The sequence below is a fragment of the Podarcis liolepis genome, assembly GCF_965112155.1.
Source record: "Podarcis liolepis genome assembly, chromosome: 8".
NCBI classification, from domain to species: Eukaryota; Metazoa; Chordata; class Lepidosauria; order Squamata; family Lacertidae; genus Podarcis; species Podarcis liolepis.
The window spans coordinates 1,374,942-1,391,888 of NC_139560.1; the positions used below are offsets into that span (position 1 = coordinate 1,374,942).

At 48.4% G+C, this 16,947-nt stretch overlaps 1 protein-coding gene across 1 annotated transcript; it reads left to right on the forward strand.

Annotated features, from left to right (window-relative positions):
• Positions 1 to 12,942: 12,942 nt before the first annotated feature.
• On the forward strand, positions 12,943 to 16,635 carry LOC310713198 (fucolectin-like). The gene is made up of 4 exons (XM_083517070.1): positions 12,943 to 13,136; positions 13,431 to 13,522; positions 14,688 to 14,982; positions 16,420 to 16,635. The coding sequence occupies exons 2-4, from the start codon at positions 13,432 to 13,434 to the stop codon at positions 16,577 to 16,579; spliced, it is 546 nt and encodes a 181-aa protein (XP_083373196.1). The 5' UTR covers positions 12,943 to 13,136; position 13,431; the 3' UTR covers positions 16,580 to 16,635.
• Positions 16,636 to 16,947: the final 312 nt, after the last annotated feature.

Here is a 16,947-nt window from a genome sequence, read left to right on the forward strand (position 1 = left end):
CATGCACGCGAAAGCTCATACCAAGAACTAACTTAGTTGGTCTTTAAGGTGCTACTGGAAGGAATTTTTTTATTTTGACTATGGCAGACCAACACGGCTACCTATCTGTAACTAGATTCTTAAGGGTAGTTGCTGGGAGATTCCGTTGCCTTCAAGCCCCCCTGAGAGGCTTCCTGGAGGCCCCTGCCTGCCCATTACTGGAAGAGGGACACAGGGTGAGATACACCCTTTTGGCCAAGTCCAGCAACGCCCCTCACGCCTTCTCCTGGCTTACAAAGGACATAAAACAAAGGAGGCAGGCAGGCCAGTCTCCAGGACAGGCTGGTGTTGTCTACAAAAACCTGCCCCTTTTCCCCTTATGGGGTATCCAAGAGCCCATATAGAGCCCTTATGTAGGTTCCCTATTGGTAGGAGAAAAGAACAGAGGCCAACCAGAGAATATTGAGAAGCAAAGCAGCTAGTAAGCCTGATCTTTACTGATCTGTTGCAACAGGGTGCTGCCCTCACACGCAGGAAAGGAGGAGGACCCAGAACCAAGGTGTGCCTGCCCTTATATAGACATTTTAAATTTCCTGTCCTGGAGCTCCAGACTGCCCCTCCATACATCATGCATACATCACAGAAGGGGTGTAACTCAAGACCACCACCCCAGATACATCATACCTACATCACAGAAAAGGCGGTCTACGACAGAAATCTGAGTGTGTTGTTTATCTCCTATCTGGCAGGTTACCTGTTAATGCTCACTTGATTGGATTACCTGGGGAGCCTGGCCAGTCTTTTGTAATGATCAATACTTAGTTCCTGAGCCAGGTCACAGGCTCACCCTGTTCATACACAGACATACCCTTAAGGCAGGATTTGTGAAGGAAAAGACAATGGGGAGGCTTTTCCATTTTCCTTTGACCTCGCAGAGAAAACATTTGGTCCGTTTGGGAATCAAAAATGGTTTCAGGTCGGTCTTCCTGTGCTGATCTATGTACGTGCTTGGTTGGTACATTTATGAACATTTATTATTTATCTAAGACTTTAAAATTCTCATCACACTGGTCTGACCCTGGGGACATTGATTCCACTGCAAGACAAAGGCCTCACTTTTCCAGGGGTCATTAACTGCCACACTTCACGGCTCAAGGGAGTAGAAATTCACCTCCCAACACCCATTGCATGAAGCCAGGGCAACTCTTTCCCAGTGCCTGCATGTGGCATCATGAATGTGACACTCGGGTAAAACTGGTGTTATAAGAAAACTACTGCTCCTTTTCCCATATGGGGTATCTAAGAGCCCGTAAAGAGTCCTTAAGTGGGTTCCCTATCGGTTGGAGAAAATAACAGATGCCAACCAGAGAATATTGAGAAGCAAAGCAGCTAGTAAGCCTGATCTTTATTGATCTGTTGCAACAGGGTGCTCCCCTCACACTCAGAAGGAGGACCCAGAACAAAGGTGCACAAGCTCCTATATGGACTTTTGAAATTGCCCACCCTGTAGCCCAAGACCACCCACCAAAATCATCATACATACATCACAGAAGGAGGCGGTCTACAGCAGAAACCCTGTCTGCCAGGATACCTGACAATGGTCACTGATTGCTTTATCTGAGCAGCCTGGCCATTCTTTTGTGATAGCAAATACTTCAATTCCTGAAACCAGGTCACAGTCTCACCCTGTTCATACACAAAGATGCCCTTAAGACAGGGAAGCAGAAGACAATGGAGAGGCTTCCCCATTTCCTTCCTTCTTTGCAGAGAAATATTTGGGGTCAATTTAGGAGAGCCAATATGGCATTGGGATTGCTCTCCTGTACTATTTCGGACACGTGGTTTATATACTTACATATGTGTTTGCCTTGTAAATTTATGAACATATGATTGATATATATGAGACCCTGGGATTCCTATAACAATTCTGGTGAGTGGGGAGCTCTGGGCTGCCCCTTGGATGAGGAGGATGTTGTCTGGATGCTGCACAACGAGACATCAGCCGCTTCAGATCTGCAGTGGACAAGCTCTCTGTTAAGCCTGTCCAAAGGTGCCCAACAGGCAATGTGACATGGCTGCTGTGTCCACACTAGGGCATAAATACCCACTCCTGTGGGTCACGGCTTCCGCTGGGCACTTTTGATTCCATGCCTCCCAAATCCACCTCCCTCTTTCCTGTCCCCACTGGTGGGCAGTGTCAGGTGGGAGGGCCTCACACACTTTGGGGGCCCCCCTCTGCCCTGCGCCCCACGGCGACAGCCAGGATGAGGTGTGAGTGGCAGGATTTGTCCCAGGAGGACGTGTCGGGTTCCCAGTGGGGTGGGCGTGACGACACCCTGAGCAGATGGGCCAAACATCTCCCCCACCTGAGCATTGGGGGGGGGGGACTAACAGTGTTTTTAATAACCAACAGACAAAGAAATAAGCCACTGCTGAGGGGCAGCCCCAGTTGTGATGCCCAAAGAGGTTGTGGTGACGCGTCCACAGCTGCTCCCATTGGCTGGGGGCTGTCTATGATGTCACAAAGGCACCTGTCAGTTGCCTGGCTATAAAGGTGGCCTCTCCCTCTTCCCAGCACAGACCTCAGAGGCAGCAGCTGTGGCACTCAGCTCTGGAGGGTCTCCTTCCTCGGGGAGGCAAAATGGCATCCTGCAATGGGATGCTGAAGAACAGGGAGAAGGCAAGTTCGCTTGCTGGGTGGGATCGCAGCTTGAATGCAGCTAATTTCCACAGTCAGAAGCTGGCTGGTGTCTGGTAACACACCTGGTAGAAGCCGGCAGGTGTTGGTGGCTGGTGGAGTTTGCAGGCAGAAGCCAGCAGGTGCCCTAAGGCAGTGTTTCCCAACCTTGGGCCTCCAGCTGTTTTTGAACTACAATTCCCATCATCCCTGACCACTAGTCTTGCTAGCTAGGGATGATGGGAGTTGTAGTCCAAAAACAGCTGGAGGCCCAAGGTTGGGAAACACTGCCCTAAGGTGCTGCAGATGTCATCTGGCTGAAGGTCACCTTTGGACGTCAGTTGGCAGAAGCTGTGTGGATATTCATGATTTGAAGCTGTGTGTGTGGGGTGTGTGGGTGTGAATGTGTCCACAGACATTCCTCACGGGATGGCAGACGGCGTGTGTCTGCGAGTGCAAATGGGAGGTTTCGAATGGTGGGTGTCTGCGTGTGTGAATGGGAGCATTCGGACGTGGTCCAGGTAAGTAGTGTTGTGGCTGGGAAATACATGCTCAGAGGGTGGCAGATGCCATCCTCTGGGCACAGGGTGAATGGAACCAGTGGATATTCATGGGCAGAAACCAGCAGAAGTTGACCAGGCCGTCCGGGGTGAAGTTGCCAGGCAGCAGCCAGTGGAGGGTCTGGCTGAGGCTGCTGGACAGAGGCCATCCCACTCAACGTGGTGTTTGCCTTTCAGGAAGCTGGTGAGGTTTCCCCCGAGACCGATCGTGAAAGTAATGAAGAGAACAGCAGGACTGAAGCAAGGCCGTTTATTTTCATCACCATCATCATCATCATCATCATTTATTTATATCCCACCCTCCCCAGCCGAAGCCGGGCTCAGAGTGGCTAACAATAAAAGTAATGCACCATTCTAAAATCAGTTCATTTTAAAATCAGTTCAGGATCAAATTAATGGCAACCATTGGGCTAGAGTTCAGTGAGGATTACAGAAGGAGAGAGGGGGTCAGACTGTGCCTTGGCCAAAGGCCTGGTGGAACAGCTCAGTCTTGCAGGCCCTGCGGAAAGACGTCAAGTCCCGCAGGGCCCTAGTCGCTTGTGACAGAGCGTTCCACCAGATCGGGGCCACAACTGAAAAAGCCCTGGCTCTGGTTGAGGCCAGCCTAACCTCCCTGTGGCCTGGGACCTCCAAGATGTTTTTGTCTGAAGTCCGTAAGGTCCTCCATGGGACATACCAGGAGAGGCGGTCCCATAGGTACGAGGGTCCTAGGCTGTATAGGGCTTTAAAGGTTAAAACCAGTACCTTAAACCTGATCCTGTACTCCACCGGAAGCCAGTGCAGCTGGTAGAGCACCGGGTGAATGTGATCCTGCAGTGAGGACCCCGTAAGGAGTCTCGCCGCAGCATTCTGCACCTGCTGGAGTTTCTGGGTCAGCTTCAAGGGCAGCCCCGCATAGAGCGAGTTACAATAATCCAGTCTGGAGGTGACCGTTGGTGGCTCACAGTGACTAGGTCATGCCTTTTTTTAAAAAATGCCTTTTTTAAAAAAAGTAAAACTGTGTCTGACTGATTTCATATAAAACAAATGCAATGCTAAGTTTCTAAATGCATACATGTTTAGTATTCTTTCTTGCCCCCTCCCATGAGGGGTTGTGCAGCTGATTCTGTAGTTGCCAATGGCTACGATGATGTCAAAGTGTAATGGCTACGATGATGTCAAAACTTCTGTGATGTCACAAACAGACAGGGATCGCTGAGAGGAAAAGCAGGAGGGCGTGGGGGTAGAAAGACAGGGTGAGAAAGGATAGAGAACTATGGTAGATGGCTTTAAAAGAAGACTGGACAAATTCGTGGATTCAGTGGGTGCCAGAAGGTGCTGCAGATGTCAGCTGGTTGAAGGTCACCATTGGAAGTCAGTTGGCAGAAGCTGTGTGGATAGTCATGGCCTGAAGCTGGTGTGTTTGTGTGTGTTTATGAATGGAGAGCGGCTGGTGAGCGAATGCGTCCACAGACATTCCTCACGGGATGGCGTGTGTCTGCGTGTGCAAAGGGGAGCCTTCGGACGTGGTCAAGGTGAACAGTCCTTGTGTCTGGGAAATGCATGTTCCGTATGTTAAGTCTGCAAGCTGCGCATATTCTGTCAACTTAACATATAGAAGAAGAGAACAAGAAGAACATATGTTTGAAGAAGACTAGAAAAGGCTGATTGAATATATGGTAAATAACTATGTACACATTTCTCGTTGAGACTATGCCTGACCTGACACATGTTGACCAGCTGATAATTGTGGTTTGATACTTATCCACTGTCCCCTCCTGCTACTTCCTTTTCCCTGCCCACAGCTTCCCCCTTACTTTTCTGGCTGTCCCGGGGCACCCCCAGGATGACCCTCCTGCAGGGGTGAAACGAGGCTTTCTTTCACCCAGGTCAAAGACTCAGTTTGGCACCTCCTCACACACATATTGTAGTAGTTGTAGTAGTAGTAGTTGAAGAAGAAGAAGAAAATGTGATAATGATCAGGCGCATACCAGTGAGTAAGCCCTATTGAACTCAGTGAGACTTACCGTACTTAGTAGTAAAGGCTTGCGCTTTAAGGCTCTAAAGAATAAAACAAAACAATAAATACTCTACAGGTTTCCTTGAAAAATTACTGGCTGCTGAACCATGAAAAGCTCTCAGACCCAGGGAAATTAATTGGTACACAATGCAATCAAAATATGGATCAAGCAAAAGTGTGATGCACCTAAGTTATGTCTTTTAATTTAAATGATAGTTGGCTACTGTCAGGGAACTGACATCAGAGCTAGAGGCGGAGGGAAGGCTCTCAAATGATGCTGGAGAGGGACCCAGCAGGGAGAGAGGCAGCTCATCAGCTGGGGAAGCAAATCAGCGCAACACCAGGGATATAGAGGGGCTGATGGGAGAATCAGCGAGAGGGCTCCAGGACTCTTCACTGGACACCAGCGGGGAGAGCACGGGTCCTCTGCTACCCACACCCTCCCTGCGCAGAAGACTTCCACGCAGGGAGAGTAGGAGGAGACTTGGCGTCAAACAACTTTTATGTTGGAAAAGGTTTAAGAAACGCCCACTGACGGATTCTGCTAGCGACTGAGGCAGCCATGAAGTGAAGGGCTGTCCGGACAGAAAAGGTTTAACAAGCCAACTTAGCCAGGAGTGGTGGCAACTTACGCACGAGCAACCCATACTCATTACAGCTACCATGAAGTATTTTTTTCTGAAGTCATGTAAAAAGGTCTCAGGATAAATAAGCAAGAATAGAATAGAATAGAATAGAATAGAATAGAATAGAATAGAATAGAATAGAATAGAATAGAATAGAATAGAATAGAATAGAATAGAATAGAATAGAAAATACTCCACAAGTTTCCTTGAAAAATTACTGGCTGCTGAACCATGAAAAGCTCTCAGACCCAGGGAAATTAATTGGTACACAATGCAATCAAAATATGGCTCAAGCAAAAGTGTGGTGCACCCTAAGTTATGTCTATTAATTTAAATAATAGCTCTGAGTAAAACCTAGTTGACTACCATGAAGTATTTTTTTCCCTGAAGTCATGTTAAAAGTCCGTTAGGTCTCAGCGTAAAGAAGCAAGTCTGAATGTGAATTAGATTTGCAGTACAGACTGCCTTAATTCACCTTCCTGCCCTGGCGGCTACCATATTTTTTCATGTATAAGACGCGCCCACATATAAGACTCCAAATTGAGAAAATGGAGGGAGATTGTATCTGTGTATAAGATGACCCACAATTTTGAACCTATTTTTAAAATAAAAACCCTGGTCTTACACACGGAAAAGTACGGTATCTCTTGAGGCTGTCTGCCCACCTTTTCTCTTGGGCCCAGAGTCCTCAGCTCCCTTGGCCAGAGCAGCTGCCCCTCTAGACATCTCTGACAGTCGCTCCGCAAAGCAGGGAGCTTCCGATCAGGAATGCTGTCCTGCCAACCTCACGGTTCAGGCAAGAGACCCCAAGAGCATAAAATTCAAATCTTTCCTACATTTTCCTACATAGAATCCTAGAATTTGGGAGCTGGGTCATCTCAAGGAAAGCATCTATGGCAGATGTCCATCCGACCTCTGCTTAGAAGCCTCCAGAGGAGGAGAGTCCACGTGGAACATATCTGCAGTTACACTGGCTCCATGTTTATTCATTCTTCCCCCCTCTTATCTTCTCAGCAGCCGGAGTTTCTAATCAGCGCCATGCTCTCGCCAACTGAACGGTCTCCTGCCCCCCCTTCAACCTTTTGCCTTAGTTTCCAGGTTCCCCATTTCAATGGTCACCAAACCACAGATTTAATCACACAGCTGCCACACCTCACTGACTTCCCCAAACTTACTCAACCGCATATTCTTTAACGTGTAACAATAGCATGCTAATGCAAGCATTGCCATTTTTTTCGTAATTTTCCAGAACTCTCTCTTTCTCTCCCGCTCACTCCATTTCCATGCTGACAAGGGCTGAACAGGAACGCATGGACTATGCAGAATTAGATAAATTAACAGGTTCAAAACCTGTGGGACCAGAGATTCTTAGAAGACTGGAGTAAATATGTGAACTATTTGAAAAGTAAGTGTAATGAACAGATCACGCTAGTAGGACTGCAAGAAGTTCTGTAAGGAGGACGATTTGAAATATTGCAAGAAATACTACGAGGAGAGTTATTAGTTAATGATGATTAAGAGTAATAGAGAAATTAAGAAATGCAGAATAAGTGATAAAGAATGAAAAATCATCAGAGGAGTTGACGGAAGTCTAGAATATTGTATAAGATAAGAAGTTAAGTTATATGGTTGTTGGAAATGATGTTTAAAAAACCCCAATAAAAATGTGTGTGTGTATACTGAACAGGAACGCTTTTGCGCCACTTATGTTCGCCTGCCATGTCCATTTGAGGAAGCGCATGGAGCTCTCTGGCCAACAAGGCCCTTGATTCTTCTGAAGGCCTCCTCTCAGCATTCCTGGCTGGCTCTGAGCCCACCTTTCCCATCTTCTTACTCTTCCTGATGCTAAGAGGGAGGCAGACCCCGATGGCTCCAGCACGACCCCCTTCCTCCTCGCAGGAGGTGACTCACCTGGACTTGGCGGCTGGTCCAGGCACTCCTGGAAGGGGATTCCCAGAGCTGCAGGCCTGAACTGCCAGGTGTTGGGAAGAGCTGCAAGAAGGGAGCTTGTCTGTGGGTCAGACACAAACCCAAATCATGTCTTTTCCCCCAACACACACACACACACACAGGGAGAACTCCTATTTCTCCCCAAACCAATGACCCAGAAGCTGCTCTTCTGATGGTGAAGACTTGAGTCCTCTTTCTCTATGGGATGGTCATATTTTACAACAACAACATCATAGCTTGCCGGATCGGGCCCCTCTAGTCCAGCATCCTGTTCCCAAAGGGGCTGAAGAGTTGCCTCTGGGGAGCCAGCAAGCAGGATTTTAGCACCAGGAGGGGCAGACTAGATGTTTGCAAATGTGGCCCCCGCCAAAGGCATCCCCCCCGACATACTACTCTGCCTGACCTTTCTTTCGTTTGTCCTGAATCGTTTGGGGTTTTTGATGATTGCAGAGGTGTTGCTCAAGACCTGTTTATCAGTGGTGTGCAAGGCTTATTTGGGCAAACCTAGCCTTGTGTAAGACTTCAGTGTTGAACTTTTTAAATAAGAATGGAAATGTCTCCCCCTGCCCCAAACCCAAAGCACAAGGTGTCAGTTTTCCCCACTGTGAATCATGAAAACGTTAGCTCAGAATTCGCTAGGGACTAGGGCCTTGGTAAGGAAATCAGCCCTGAGTGCTCACTGGAAGGACAGATCCTGAAGCTGAGGCTCCAAGACTTTGGCCACCTCATGAGAAGAGAAGACTCCCTGGAAAAGACCCTGATGTTGGGAAAGATGGAGGGCACAAGGAGAAGGGGACGACAGAGGATGAGATGGTGGGACAGTGTTCTCGAAGCTACCGACATGAGAGTGACCAAACTGCGGGAGGCAGTGGAAGACAGGAGGGCCTGGCGTGCCCTGGTCCAGGGGGTCACGAAGAGTCGGACACGACTAAACGACTAAACAACAGGGCCTTGGTAGCCCTGGTCAGTTTAGGTATATGATGTAGGTTTAGCAGGGTCAGTCTGGAAGCTGCATCTGTGTGGGTGGAATGTATAAGAAGAGGCTTGCAAACCAGTCTGTTTGTCAGGCAATGGCTTTGGCTGACCAGTTAAGAACCATGATTAGCCTAATCAAAGAATTGTAGAGTTGAGGGGTCATTTAGTCCAACTGCAATGCAGGAATGCAGTTGCTCTGTGCCATGGAACAGATGGGTACCTCCATCTGGCTTATTTCCACACATAAATCACTACCCACCAGTGAGCTTGATATTGACTCCAGGAAAGGTCCGAGAACAGATAATTCAGCAGTCAGTCTAAACTTAGAAAAGGATGCTGTGATTACTAAGACCCAACATAGGTTTCTCAGTGATAAGTCATGTCAGATAAACCCAATTTCTTTCTTTTGATGGAGTAACAAACTTGGTAGATCAGGGGAATGCTGTGGACATAGTGTATCTTGATTTCAGTAAGATCTTTTGACAAAGTCCTCCATGATATTCTCTCGAGGAAGCTGGTAAAATGTGGGTTGAATGCGGTAACTGTTAGGTGGATTTGTAGCTGGTTGGCTGCTTCCATTGGCTATGGGTTGTCTATGATGTCACAAAGGCACCTGTCAGTTGCCTGGCTATAAAGGTGGCCTCTCCCTCTTCCCAGCCCAGATCTCAGTGGGCAGCAGCTCTGGGGGGTCTCCTTCCTCAGGGAGGCAAAATGGCAGGAGGAAGGAGGCACTCATTACAAATATTATGCCTGAATGTATCTGAAATATACTCGGAGTCGAGTGTGGATTTCATGCTCTTTATTCAGCTCATAGTAGCGAGGAATGAATGTTCTCCCAAAATATCTGCTTTATATACATTATTTACACAATGGGCCCCACGTGATTGGCTAATACTGGGATTCTCCTGTAGGCCAATCAGGTTGCGGATTCACTTCCACCTGGACCTGGATTGGATGACTCCTGCAGACCAATCAGACTGCTGCATTCTGAATCCTATTGTTCTTTGACCAATCAGACTGCTGCATTCTGAATCCTATTGTTCTAGGACCAATCAGACTGCTGCATTCTGAATCCTATTGTTCTTTGACCAATCAGACTGCTGCATTCTGAATCCTATTGTTCTAGGACCAATCAGACTGCTGCATTCTGAATCCTATTGTTCTAGGACCAATCAGACTGCTGCATTCTGAATCCTATTGTTCTAGGACCAATCAGACTGCTGCATTCTGAATCCTATTGTTCTTTGACCAATCAGACTGCTGCATTCTGAATCCTATTGTTCTAGGACCAATCAGACTGCTGCATTCTGAATCCTATTGTTCTAGGACCAATCAGACTGATGCATTTTGGATCCTATTCAACACCATCCTTTCGACTTGACAGCTCAGGGAATATACTTAGCTTTATAAATTCGTAGAAAATCCATACTTTAACTGGGTCTTCTCATTCCAACACCATTTTAACCCTTAAAGAAAGGTGAATTTGGGCTCCACTTCCCTCCATGAACCAAGAAGCGGGAAGCCATGTAGGCAGCAGGAACAGGGCATCCCGCCATAATTCCCCAAGCGTGAGTGCACAGACACGGCCCCCCACCCAGGGAGCGACCAGGGGGGCAACACTAGACATCCGCAGAGGCAGTTGAGCAAGTCAGGTCTTCTGAAAGCCCATCTCCAGACTGAGGGCAAGGAGATGTCAAGAGTTTTATTGTTCTTTTGGTGATGGGGACTTAAGAGGTGTTGGGAAAGGGGTCTGAGAAAGTGGCCTAATGTTGAACTTGTTTACCCCCCTCCCCATTTGTGACATGCTAGTGATGTAGTGATTATGTATCAGTGATGCCTCTCGAAGTGTATTCTGGGGGAAAGATGGAAGGTTTAAAAGAGGAGGTCACCCCTTACTCGGGGTTCTTACTCCTGGGGGGAGCTGTTGCGCAACAGTAAAGATCATGGTCTACTGACTGCTGTTTTGTTCCAAATTACCGTATTTTTTGCACCATAACACTCACTTTTTTCTTCCTAGAAAGTAAGGGGAAATGTCTGTGCGTGTTATGGAGGGAATGCCTACGGGTGGCATGGCTACGGATTTTCCTCCTCTAAAAACTACGTGCGTGTTATGGTCGGGTGCGTGTTATAGAGCGAAAAATACGGTACTTGGCTGGAACTTCCTTCTTTTACTGACTGCATGGACCCACAGGGGACTTGCACTTCAATGACCTGGGCTGTTGAGTGGTCTCTCACCCCGGAATTTTTTTCATAACAAGGCCAAAAAATAATAAAAAGGAGGTGAGTTTAAAGACAAGGCACGAAGGTGAATTAGGACAACCACTGGGCAGCCTAACATGTCTAAACAACACATTTAAACCTACTTTAAGCAAAATCCAGACTTGCTTAATTATTCTGAGCAGTGTAAATCTCCAAGGGACTGGAACTTGCCTTCAAAAAAATGCAATTTCTGGACTCCTAGAACTCTAAGACTCTGTCCCCTCCAACTGGGCGCAGACTCTGACCTGCAAGAGGAAGTAATATTTGACCCTAGGCAGTGCCAAGTGATTTGAATATATGAAGCCTCCAATTTCTCATTTAACACATGTTTGCAACAAACACTAAAAGCCATATTTATTTTGGCCACATCCCAGCCATGCCCATTAAAACCCAAAGTCAATAGTCTGAAGAAGCATTGATAACATCAATGTCAAGAGGCTCTCTTAAGAATTTCACAGCAACCTTCTGGATCAGACCAGAGGTCCAGCTCCTCACCCAGAATCCTGTTCTCTCCGTTGCCAACCAGGTGACCATGAGAAGACCACCAGAAGGAGAAGAGCGAAACAGTGCAACTTGTGATTCCCAGCAATTGCCATTCAGAGGCATCTTTGGCGATCCCTCGTAGCTGAGCAAGATTGTCTTCCATAAACACGGTTTTAAAAGTGAGTCCGTAAGTGCCTGTGTAGGCCAATTCTAGACCCACACGTCCTTCCACAGTGGGGACATAGGTTTCCAGGCAGGAGTTGATCACACTGTGGATTTGCCAAGCATGCCTTCCTCTTAGCACGTTTCTCCCTTGCGTCCTCAGTTCGAGTGTCTTCAAAGTCCATGACACCTTTGGCAAAGGCTGTTCTCCAAGTGGAACACTTGCAGGGCAGTGTTTCCCAATTGTCAGTGTTTATGCTACATTTTTAAAGATTTGCCTTGAGACAGCCTTTAAACCTCTTTTGTTGACCACCAGCATTACGCTTTCCATTTTTGAGTTTGGAATAGAGTAGTTGCTTTGGAAGACGATCATCAGGCATCCGCACAACATGACCAGTCCAACAAAGTTGATGTTGAAGAATCATTGCTTTGACACTCGTGATCTTTGCTTCTTCCAGTACACTGATATTAGTTCACCTGTCTTCCCAAGTGATGTGTAAAAATTTTCAGAGACACCATTGATGGAATCTTTCAAGGAGTTGGACATGGCGTGGTCCATGTTTCACAAGCATATAGTAAGGTTGGCAGTACAATAGCTTTGTAAACAAAGTCTACCTATGTGAGGTCAAGAGGCTCTCTTAAGAATTTCATAGCAACCTTCTGGATCAGACCAGAGGTCCATCTCCTCGTCCAGAATCCTGTTCTCTCCGTTGCCAACCAGGTGCCCATGGAAAGCCCACCAGAAGGAGAGGTGTGAAAGAGCATTCTCGCTACTTGTGGTTCCCAGCAATTGGCCTTCAGAGGAGGAAGAACATCATCACCATGACTAGCAGCCATAGAAGGCCTTAGTGGCCGTCTGGCTCTCAACTGCCATAGATCACAGAGTGTGGTGGTCATGGCAGGGCTCAGGAAATCCCAGACTGGCTGCGTCCAATACAGTGGTACCTCGGGATGCGAACGGGATCTGTTCTGGAGCCCCGTTCACATCCTGAACAGAACGCAAGATGCGACGGCGTGTCTGCGCATGCATGGGTTCCGTTACTTCTGGGTTGCCACGGAGCGCAACACGCTCTACCCGAAGCACATTCAACTAAAGGCATTACTGTACTCACTTTAGCATCCACCTGCCCTCTAAATGCAACAAGGATATATTGCTAAACTCAAGGCAGATCCCCTGGTGATAAGGCGGTGCAAATTCCCCCTCTTGGCAGAGATGTAGAAACCACACAAGCTAAGTGAAAAGACGGATGTAAACAGTGGATCTTGATAGCCAAATTCCCGCCTTCCTGATTGGTTGGGTTGTTCTGAGTCAAACAGGAACTGCCTGTTTGAAAGGGGATAAAACCAGGAGGGACAGGACTCAGCTGGAAGCAGGGAGGTCTCTGTCTCAGTTTCAAGAGAAAAACCTGGGCTTGCCAAGCCACCAAGAAGGACAACAGGCGCTGATCCCAAGAAAGAGAGCCAAGGTAAGTCTGGAAAATCCATTGGATGTGAGCCTTGAAGCCTAGAACATGCCTAGAAGTCTTGACCCTGAATGGGCAGATCTGAAATGGCATTGTTGTTGTTCAGGGCTTATATAGGACTGTTAGGAATCTCTGGAGGACGACAACCGTTCTCCTGCCCAACGTGGTCCTTGATTCACCTGAAAGCCTCTTCAGCACTCCTGGCTGCAAGCAAAGCCCTCTGAGGCTGCTAAGGGGGCCAGACCCCCCATGGCTCCTGCAGGGGGCTGTCCCTCACTGCCATCTCCACCCTTGCAGGATGCTCCCCTCCTGGACTTGGCTGCTGGCCCTGGTGCTCCTGGCAGGCCAGGCGGGGGCCCAGAGCTGCAAGCCAGAACTGCAAGGCATTGGTAAGACATGGGGAACGCAAGGGCCAGTCTATGGGTCAAAGCAACACTTTGGAGTTTTATTACAAGCAAGCATGAGACAGACTTTATTAAGTAAATAGGATTCCATTTCAGTCTGTTGACCTGGCTGTTTTTGGAGAGAGAGACCCTGGGTCAGCCTCATATGATCATATAACTGTAGAGTTGAAAGGCACCCCGGGGTCATCTAGTCCAGCCCCCTGCAATGCAGGAATCTCAACTCAAGCACCCAGGACAGGTGGCCATCCAACCTCGCTTAAAAACCCCCAGGGAAGGAGAGTCCACCCCCTTCGTGGGAGCCTGTTCCACTGCCAAACAGCTCTTACTGTCAGAAAGCTTTTCCAAATGTTTGGTAGGAATCTCCTTTCTTGCAACGTAAGGCCATCAGTTCAAGTCCTACCCTCCAGATCAGGGGAAAACAAGCTTGCACCATCTTCCAGGTGACAGCTCTTGAGATATTTGCAGATGGCTCTCATATCTCCTCTCAGGCTCCTCTTTTCCAGGCTAAGCATATTCAACTCCTTCAACCGTTCCTCATCAGGCTTGGTTTCCAGACCTTTGATCATCTTGGTTGCCCTCCTCTGCACACCTTCCAGCTTGTCAACATCCTCCTTAAATTATGGTGGCCAGAATTGGACACAGTATTCCAAGGCAGAAGAGAGTGGAACAATTACTTCCCTTGATCTGGACCCTAGACGTCTACTGATGTAGCCTAGAATAGCATTCACATTTTTTTTGCTTCTGCATCACTCATCTTAAGTTGTGGTCCACCAAGACCCCTAGATCCTTCTCACAGGTACTGCTAGTAAGCGAGTGCAATTCAATAGGAAGTCTAATTTTGTTCTGTAAGCACCTCCTCGTTTCCCTGAGCTTCTGTGCGGACGTGGGGCTTCCTTCTCTCAAGTAGGGCACATGGCTGCAGTGTAATTAAGAAATGCTACCACATCAGTGGTACTGTATTATTTAGTGTCACTGCTCGTTCTGAGCATGGAAGAAATTTAAATTTAAAAATAATAATGAGCTTGCTGTTGCCTTCCTGTCCTGCTAGGGGGCTTCCCAGAAGTATTTGAGTGGATGAGATGGGCTGATCTCTTATTGCATTATTATTTGTCCTTGTCCCCACCTTCTTTCTCTCATTCCCTGACTCCAGCTCGCAACCTGGCCAGAGGCCGCCCAACCTGTCAGTCCTCCGTCTTCCCCCACGAGATTATTGGAGCAGCAAGCAAAGCCGTGGATGGGAACTGCGGTGGGGACTGGTATAAAACGGGCACCTGCACCCACACGCAGCTGGACACGGAGCCCTGGTGGCACGTGGACTTGGGCCAGCAGTACGCCATCTCTGCTGTGGTGGTGAAGAACCGCGGGGACTGCTGCGGTGAGAGACTCCAGGGAGCTGAGATCCGCGTGGGAGACTCTGTGGCTGACCATGGCAAGTCCAACCCCCTGTAAGTTCCAGCTGCCTCTTCCCAAAATCTCTTTCCAGAAATCTCCCTTCTTGTAACTTGGAGTCCTCGGTTCAGGTCCTCCCCTCCACCCCAGGAGAAAACAAGATTGCTCCATCTTCCAGGTGACAGCTGTTCAGATATTTGGAGATGGCTCTCATATTTCCCTTTCTAGGCTAAACATCCCCAATTCTATCAACCGTTCCTCATTAAGACTTGGTTCCCAGACTCTTGGCCATCTTGGTCGCCCTCCTCTACACAGGTCCCAGCAAACACGATGTGTACAGTTTTAATTCTACCAACGTTTAATTGGGGATTTGGGTAATGATTGCTTTTCTGTTTGTTTTGCAGTTCTTCTTTTTATTTGTAAGCGTGTCACAGTCCGGTTCACAGGCGATCAAAGTCCCGGCAGGGGCCGTCGGGACCGAGGGCAAGATGGCGGGGTGGGAGCAGGAACGGGGGTCCAGAAGCCAGGAGTCAGGAGCCAAGAGTCCGAGGGTAAGAGAGTCAAGAAGCCGAGGGTCCGAGGGTCAGGAAGCAGGGAGTCAAGAAGCCAAGGGTCCGAGGGTCAGGAAGCAAGAAGCCAAATGCAGCAAGGCAGGGAACGTGTTGCTGTGGCAAAGAGCTGAAGGGAAATGCTGACCTTATATCCCTTCCCTGCTCTTGCCACCAGGTGCTGTGAGTTACCAATTGGCCTCACCTTGCCTCTTTAGAACAAACTTAGGAAGGCCCCAGTCCTGCAGAGTCCTATTGGTCACAGGGCCTGGCTCCTGTACGCACACCTGACAAAGCCATGCTGAGTCCCATCAGGGGAAAAGACAGGCCATAAATAAAAACACCCCCCACCCCAATCCCTCCTTCAGGGATGGAGTCAAGGCTTCCTTGGTCTCCTCTCCTCCTCCCGACCTCTTCATCACATCGCTAGTTCACTTTGCTTCCCCCTCCTCTGTGAAGTTGTGCTTCCCTTAGCCAAAGCTCTGCTCCGCCATCAGCTCCTCACCCCCCTTGACCCCCACGGCCCCCTGCTCCTGGGTCCTCCTCGGACTCCACCTGACCGCCTCCTGTCTGCTCTCTTCGGCCAGAAGCCACTGGCCACCAGGCGCTGCCCTTCCTCCAATCCCTCGGAGATCCATTAGACGCCCCTTGTCCTGCCTTGGCACAGATATCTGGCCCCCCAGTCTTTGTGAAGACCTGGGCATGCAGTGGACCCTTAAAACAACGCCAGCGGTTAATAATGAAAATTGGGGAATGTGAGAAGCCACCTTTCAGCGATACGAATGGGAGGGGGCTGACATTTGGGAGTCCTTTCACATACAGCTTTGAGATTTTTCCCTTTAAAATCTAAAGCGGCATAGAAACAAAACGTATGAATAAATGTATGAATGTCCCCATAGACTGAGCTGTTCTGAATTTATGATCCCCTCCACTTTCTCTCTGCAGCTGTGGGACCATCACAGACACCAGCCGTGGCTCCGTCAGCACCTTGTATTGCAATTGGCTCAAGGGCCGCTATGTGAGCATCCACATCCCGGGAAGGGCCGAATACTTGACCTTGTGCGAGGTGGAGGTCTATGGCACCAAGGCAGAAGACCAGTGCTAGGGAGTGGCAGACTCTGCGCGTGTGTCTTGGGGGGTGAGGAAATAAAGAATTATTCTTCCTCTGAATTGGCTTGTTTTGTCTCTCCCGCATCCCTCCCTGTGAGATAGATAGATAGATAGATAGATAGATAGATAGATAGATAGATAGATAAACTTGATTTGCATCAGCCAATGGCCAGGGCAACATAAAACAAGCAATATATACAAATAAAAAGACAGCAATGAGTAAAAAGGGCCGTCAAATGACCAAGATTATCGTTCAGATCCTCCCTGCGAGAGATGCTGTCCTTTGGCCTGCAGCACAGAACAGGCCACCTGCCGTCTGAGGTTGACCCACAAGTCTCCATTAGACCCGCACTCAGGCCTTGA

Coding starts and splice junctions, on each gene's coding strand:
- LOC310713198 (XM_083517070.1), top strand. CDS start 13,432: ATGCTCCCCTCCTGGACTTGGCTGCTGGCCCTGGTGCTCCTGGCAGGC. Junction 13,523..14,687: donor GCCAGAACTGCAAGGCATTG/GTAAGACATGGG, acceptor CCCTGACTCCAG/CTCGCAACCTGGCCAGAGGC. Junction 14,983..16,419: donor CATGGCAAGTCCAACCCCCT/GTAAGTTCCAGC, acceptor TTCTCTCTGCAG/CTGTGGGACCATCACAGACA.